Here is a 7,150-nt window from a genome sequence, read left to right as displayed (position 1 = left end):
CTTTAGCTTGAGTTTGACCCGGAGCTGACCCCCAGGGCGCAGCAGACCTCTCGGGACCTGCCCCCTGCTCCCCTCAGCAGTGGACTTCATTCGTCGGCCTGTTCTGCTGCCCACTGTCTCCGGTGAATCTTCTCACCGCCCCTGCCCCTCCGCCCTGTACCCCAGTTCTGGATGCATAAATAAAACTTTAAAAAATAAACATTCGGGAGCCTCTTTGGTGGTCTAGGGGCTGAGTCTCAGGCTGTTACTACCATAATCTGACTTCCTTCCCCAGCCAGGGAGTGACCCCAGGGCGCAGCAGACCTCTCCTGTCTCCCAGCTGCTCCCCTCAAGTGGATCTCAGTGGATCCACTTGTTCTGCTGCCACTCTCTGCTGGGGAGTCCTCTCACCCCCCTGCACCTCTGGCCTGCACCCCAATTCTTTTATGCAAAAATAAATCATTGCAAGAAACGAAGTAACGTCAAGGCAAAAGGCAAGGGCTTTCTCCAAGTATGGTCTTGCTGGCCATTGTTTCCTACCTGCAGCTGCCTTTACTCACTCCTGAATAGCAGCCGCCTCCTGGAGCGGGCCTCTCAGGGCTCCCCAAGTCAGACTGAAACCCCACCCAAGTTTTCTTCTGGTCTGAAGGAGCCGGAGGACAGAGGGTAACAATACAGGGTGATAGCTGTCGCAAAGGGGGAGATACAGGCTGGAAGGAGAGTGTAGAGAGCGCCACTCCCAGGCTGCTTGGCCACCAGGTGACTGTTTTTCAAGATGCAGGCTCTTGTGGAAGCCCTGGATCAGAGGGGCTTTTTGGTGCAATTTCGTAGATGTAGCTCCTTAAACGCTTCCTGTGAGGCTGTCCACAGCCACTGCAGTGCGAACGAGTCCCATCCCCGGCCGGGGGGGGACCCCCGGGCGCAGCAGACCCCCGTCTCCCCGCTGCTCCCTTCAGCAGTGGGTTTCATGGATCCACCTGTTCTGCTCCCCACTGTCTCTGGGATCCTCATCCCCCCACACCTCTGGCCTGCACCCCAGCTCTTATATGCATAAATAAGTAAATCTTTTTTAAAGACAGGTCAGAGGTAAAACAGCACAACACAGATGCTTTATTGTTTACAAAACAGGCAAACTCAGGTCCCGGGGGTGGGAGTAATGCCAGGGAGGTAGACAGAATGCACCAGTCAGTGGGTCCCCGAATGGGGGCCCACAGCCAAGGCTTAGGGTCCCGGGCCCTCCCTGCAGGCTCTGTTCAGTTGGGCTGGACTTTTGGCAAAAGTGGGCTTTTTTTGTCCACAGACCAGGACGAGAACCCATGTTTGAGGCGCCCCCAAACATGGCCAGTGTAGGCAGAAGGAAGACGTGGCTGATAGCCATCCCTGAGGTGGTGAGCGGCTCCTGGGCAGGGGGACAGATGGAAGCCAGGCCAAGGGGCCTCGGACCCCTGCCCGAAGCTCGACAGGGCTCCCGCCTCCTTCCTCTCCCCTCCAGATTCCAGCCCCCAGGAGAGAGCAGCTGAAGGCAGGCAGGGAGGACGCTCTGCCTAAGTCTCTTCCTCGTCCTGGCCTGCGGGAGAGGAGCCGCTGAGGTCACTCCTGCAGAACTGTGGGGCATGGGAGTGCCCACCGCCAGGCGAGGGCACCGGTACGGGCGACCAACAAAATTCCACACGTGCAGTCGAGTGCCAAGCACCAGTCTGTGCACAGCCCGGCTCTGAGGGTGGCGGCTGTGCGGGAGGGCGCGCCTAGCTCCGGGACTGCAGGTGGCTGTGCAGCTGCTCCGCCTGGGTCTTGAGGCGCTGGAACTCCTCCTGGATGAAGTCGGTCAGGGCTTTGCGCGTCTCCACCTGAGGGAAGGGCCAGGGCTGGCCTGCGTCCTCAGGGGGCTTCACCTGGGGTCCCAGGGGGCCCAAGGGGCTGGGGACAGGGCACTCACAGTGGACTTGTTCTCCGCCCGGAGCCGCTCCAGCACTGGCAGGGCACTGAAGGGCTTCCCGATGAGCACGGTGATTTTCTGCGGGAAGGCGGCCGTGGCAGGGCACAGGAGTGGGGGGTGCCTATTTCTCCAGCCCGAGCGTGCCAGGGAGCCAGAGGCCAAGTCCTTCCCCAGACTGCGGCAGGGTCCCTGGGGGCCACTCTCCCTCTTTAAGGTGAGGCGGCGGGGCCAGCTCTCCCGGAAGCCATGGTCTAGACGTCCTCTCCTGCCCCAGCCTCCAGGCCCACCCGCCCCCGCCCAGTGCCTCTGCTGCCCTTCTACCCCGTGTCAGGGCCAGGAAGCCCCTCTCTATGTGCCACGCGGCCCCCCTGCTGCAGCCTCAAGCTCAACTCCTCTGCATGTGGCCTCAGGACTGCCGAGTAAGACCAGGGCCGGTGGCGGACAGACGGACACACGAAGGTCAGCGGCCCCTACCCACCTGGCCAAAGCGGGGGAAGTAGGGCGGGTTGTTGGGCAGGACGTCGTTCATTCCTGTGGCAGCACACAGAAGGCCAGAGGCAGACGTGGGTGAAGCCCGGCAGCCCCCCAGCACCAGCAGGGCAGCCCCTCGCCCGCTTCCCGCCCCCAGCCAGTCCGGACCGGGAGGGGCTCACCGACGTGCCACAGGGGCAGGATGACAGGGTCAAGACGGCACTCGGCGACCAGGCGCCCAACCCCTGCCCCAGGGAAGGAGAGGCAGAGATGACGTCGTGGCAGCCCACCTGCTGCGACCGCTCCCACGGCCACGGTCTGGCCTGGCCCAAGAGGGCAGTCCGGTGCCAGCGGCCAGGCGGGAAGGAGGCGGCGCCCTTACCCCACTTGAAGCGCAGGAACTCCGAGCTCATGTTCACCTTCCCTGCGGCGAGAGAGGGCAGACTCGAGTCGGCTGCCCGACCCCGCAGGGACTTGGGCGTGGCACCCCACTGACCTTCTGGGAAGATGTGCACCCAATCCCCATGGTTGAGCTTCTCCAGGATGAAGTCCATGCCCCTCTGGTAGACGCCATCTCCTGCCAAGCAAAAGGCTCTCCCCATCAGGCCCAGTCCTCCCAGGGCCCCCAGCCAGGGATGAAGGGGCAGCTCGGGGCCACCGTCATTCCACACCGTGCTGCCCCCCCCAAAGCCCTCGCTCCGGCTGGGATCCGTCTGCTTGGCCCAGACTGTGCCGTCCTGACTGCTGCCTTCTGCAAGAGCCCCCTGCCCTTCGCCAGCAGCACCCGGCTGTGTCGGGCAGAGACCTAGACCATGGCGACTCCTCTGCTGACCTCTGAGCGCCAGTGTGGTTACTGGCGGAGCCCTCCCTCCCAGGCAGGCTCTGGGAGCCCTGGCTTTCTCCTGGGGGTGAGCACCCCCTCGGCCCCCACTGCTGGAGCAAACCTCCACCTGACTTCCAGCCCCCCCGGACCCCAGAGTGGGCCTCGCCAGGCCGGCTCCCACCACCACTCCTCCCGAGCCCGCACCCGGCCATCCCTCCTCCTGTGGCCCCTTCCTCAGCAGGCTCTCCCTCACACTGAGCCTCCCTTTAGAGGCCTTTCGCGAGAGGGAGGACGTTCATCACTGCCAACCAGGGGAGCAGCCCTGGGCGAGCAGCGCTCGCCTTGGAGGTGCCCCCAGACCGCAACGCTGGAGACTGGCCTGGTGGTCAGCACCAAGAGCTGTGGCGTCACCCGTGCGCCAGCTCCCACCCGGCGGCGCTGGAGACCATGCGCACACAGGCCACGGTGGATGGCAACCCAGGGGGCAGGGGGCAGGGGGCAGCGCAGCACAGAGTCCCCCTGTCTCCCAGACCGGGGAGCAGAGGGCCGTGTCGCCAACGGGAGACAGCCATGCAGGCGCCGGGACTAGGGCCACACTCTGAGCCATGGACTCTGACCCTGCTCTCCGCCAGGCCACTCTTGTTCAGATCCAAATGGGGCCTGGGCCTGGGCCAGCAGCGCCCTCGGGGCGGTCACCCTCGCAGTTCGTCACGCGGCGTCCCGTGGGGGCAGGTGCAGCCCCGCAGCCGCTCACCGGAACTCTCGCGCTGGCGTGGGGCCAGGCGCCACATGGCTCTGCCTTTGCACATGTGACTTCCGCTCCGTCGCACAGCTGGACAAAGTCACTGTGACGCGCCACGTCATGTTACCAGGCCTGCGTCAGGGGAGAAGCTCTTTGGGACAGAGGAGCCTCTGCCACGAGGTCGCTGCGGCCCATCAAATGTGGCCAGGATCACAGCTGCTCTCTGGATTGTGCCACAGGCCTCAGCGAAGGTGGACAGACTGAGGCCAGTGGGGGGCAGGTGTAGCCACCCCACTCCAGGGCTTGCTTCGGGCCCCCGGAGTCTCCCAAGGTGCCAAGGGCTGCGCTCCTCAGTGGCCTCTACCCTCTGTGCCTGAGGGGCTAGCCCGGGGCGCCTCACCTCTGACTTCCTTTACGCCGAGTCCCCTCGTATCTTGACCCCTCCCCTCCTTCACATTCTGGCCCCATGCAGCCCCCGCCCACGGAAGCCCCTCCACAGGCAGCGGGCTGCTCAGGTGCAGCACCCACAAAGCGGGTCCATGTCTCACCTTGCTGCCTTCTCCCCTGCCAAGCCCACCTGACTTGCCCTCGTGTGCCCCTCCTGGCGCCCGGCATCCCCTGTGTCTGTTCTCCTGAGGTCTCGCTCCCTTGCTGCCCCCATACCCGACATCTCAGCTGGTGCCCTCGACGCTGCGTCCAATACCTAGCTCTAAACAGCCCCTCCTCCGGCTTGAGCCCCAGAGGCCCAGCTGTCCCCCTCTGTTGCCACGGCAACAGCCCCTGCGTGGCCCTGGCCTGCCGCAGCCAACCTGGCGGCTCCCCTGTGGCCCAGATGGGGCACAGTATGGCGCTACCTGGGGTCTGCAGGAGAGCACACCCCAGTCCTTATCCCGATTATTCCAGAACCTCCATGTTCAGTCACAACCTACACTTCTCACTGGATTTTCTCTCCTAACTCTCTGGTGCCTGGCATGTGCCTCAGTGTCAAGCACCTTTCCTGTCACATGCTGCCTGGGAAAAGTCCGCTTCCTCAAAGGAAAGAATCGCCTGAATCTGAATCCTGGCTTGGCCGCCCCTTGCCCTGTGACCTGGGCCCTGGTCTGGAAAAAGGAGACCAAAGTGGCTTGCACCTCCCAAGGCCTCCGGGGAGTGCCGTGGTCACGCCCACTAGACTGCTCAGCCCACCAGCCCGTGGGCTTCGTCAGGCCCGCAGCACAGGCTGCTACTGCCACGCCTCCCGGAGAGGCACTGTGGGCCACGCCTGCAGGGCTTCCGTGGCTGGGCCCTGGGCGCTCGCAGAGAAGCAAGCACACTGCCTCTCCACGCAGCAAGCCCCCGACACCGGCCACCAGCCTCCCGGCCCAAGGGAGGCTGGAGAAGCCCCCGGAAGTCCCTCCCAAGGAGCTCACCTCTACACACCGGCACACACTTGCCCAGGCTGAAGAAGCGGGAGTGCAGCTCCTTGGTGAAGCAGATGTCGGCGGCTGCGGGGGTCCTGGAGCAGGACAGACACCGTCACCCCTGGCCCCCAGCATGAGGCCTGACCCCACGGACAGTGTGGACTGGAGGCCAAGGGGGGCCTGTGGGGCCCACCCCTGCCCTTCCTGGACTGCTGGGCCGAACAGGAGGAGGGCCAATCCTGGCAAAGCCGGGTGAGGCCTGCCAGGCCCACTGTGAGGGGCCCGTTCCTCCTCACCAACGCATCAACTTCAGGTTCCAGATGTGGCGGAATTTCAGGATCCCTGGAGGAGGAGAGGAAAAGCTTCACACCCCAACGCCCCTGTCCTTAAGGAGCAGCTCTCCTGTCACCCATCTGGGCTGTGGGGCAAGGACCGTGCGCTAACCCCACAGCCTGCCTTCCAGACCCTTGGCTTGCACCCTCCAGTTCTCTCCACCCCCAGATGTCGTGCACCACCACACCCATCTGGTCTGCTCCCCCAGTATCTTCCACGCTGCGCTGGGCCTCCTGGACTCCAGCGCGGCACTCCCTGCTGCGGGGCGCTCTGTGCAGTGTGGCCGCCGCGGGCCTTCTCCACCCAGCGGCCAGGGCCAACGCCGAAAGGCTCCCACATCACCAGGCGGCTCCCCGCGTGTGGTGGCGACCCTGGCACTGCCCCCACCCAAGCAAGCCCCTGCGGTCGGCAGCATGGGAACCCGGGGAGCGAGGGGCTCCCAATGAGGCCTGGCTGAAGGGTGTGAACCCAGGCTGGGCCAACCTGGAAGCAGGACAGGGCTTCCCAGCCCCGAGCCCAGGGCTCCCTGGACAGGACACCTGCGGCCCTCGGAAGGCTTCCCGGGAGCTGGGAGCTTCGGCAGTTCAGAGGCCAGGGTCAGGCAGACATGATGCACCAGAGAAAGCGCCAGGGAGCTGCCAGAGCTGGCCCTGCAGCGGTTTCCTCACCCCCTCATTCCCTCATCCCATTCCCTGAGAGGACCCCGATGGGGCTTCACCGCAGGAAAGACACCCCCGAAACAAGTGTGCCAGGGCTACGTGAAGAGGCCAGTGAGGGAGGCCTGCTCCCGGCCTCCCTGTGCCCAGCCTGCCAACCGGGTACCCCAGAGATGAGGGTCGTCCATGCAGGACTGGTGATTGGAGACGGTGATGAGCGGCGTGGTGGGGCCTCGGTTCTCAATGAGCTCGTACAGCACCTCCTTGTTGTGGACGGTGAGCTGGTTCATGCACTCTGGGGGGAGAGAAAGCGGGGCCTTGGCATCCTGCTCCCGCGGTCCCAAAGTTCAGCTGGCTAGGCTCAGCCAGCGCCTCAAACCCCAGTCTGGTGGGCGTGGAGTCACCCCCCACCCCCACCCCGCGCCTCCGCTCCGGGCCCACTCACTGGTCCAAAAGCAGCTGTAGGTGCCCACCAGGCCCATGACGACGCTGCTGGCCAGGGTCCAGGTGAGCGGCGGCACGGCCGGGAACGGCCACTTCACGTGAAGGGGCATCTCCCAGTGCCACCCCCGCCTCCGGGAGGCCTGTGGGGCCGCGCTAGGTCCTCAAGCGCTCGACCGCTGGACAGGGGGCGGTGGGAGGCGACGGTGGACAAGACCAAGGTCACCTCGCGGGTCAGGTCAGAGCCGGGTCTGGGCCGGCCCCGCTCTCTCGCCACAGACGAGACGCCACTGGGGTCACGCGCCCGAGTCACGAGCCGGGACCGCGCGGCAGGGCAAAAGGGGTCGGCGGGGTAGCCGCGCGCCCCGC

At 65.0% G+C, this 7,150-nt stretch overlaps 1 protein-coding gene across 1 annotated transcript; it reads right to left on the bottom strand.

The window, feature by feature from the left end:
- Window positions 1-1,059: 1,059 nt before the first annotated feature.
- TAZ (tafazzin) lies at window positions 1,060-7,144 on the bottom strand. Its single transcript, XM_004695236.2, has 10 exons — window positions 6,786-7,144; window positions 6,507-6,635; window positions 5,648-5,693; window positions 5,361-5,446; window positions 2,883-2,963; window positions 2,769-2,810; window positions 2,569-2,631; window positions 2,394-2,446; window positions 1,916-1,993; window positions 1,060-1,826 (listed from the first exon to the last, which is right to left on the bottom strand). Exons 1-10 carry the CDS (start codon window positions 6,892-6,894, stop codon window positions 1,725-1,727), a joined length of 789 nt encoding a protein of 262 aa, XP_004695293.1. The 5' UTR covers window positions 6,895-7,144; the 3' UTR covers window positions 1,060-1,724.
- Window positions 7,145-7,150: the final 6 nt, after the last annotated feature.

Source organism: Condylura cristata, unplaced genomic scaffold, assembly GCF_000260355.1.
Source record: "Condylura cristata isolate star-nosed mole 26May11 unplaced genomic scaffold, ConCri1.0 scaffold00057, whole genome shotgun sequence".
Lineage (NCBI taxonomy): Eukaryota > Metazoa > Chordata > Mammalia > Eulipotyphla > Talpidae > Condylura > Condylura cristata.
The sequence above is the reverse complement of the archived record's forward strand: the minus strand, read 5'-3'. Positions and strand labels throughout refer to the sequence as shown.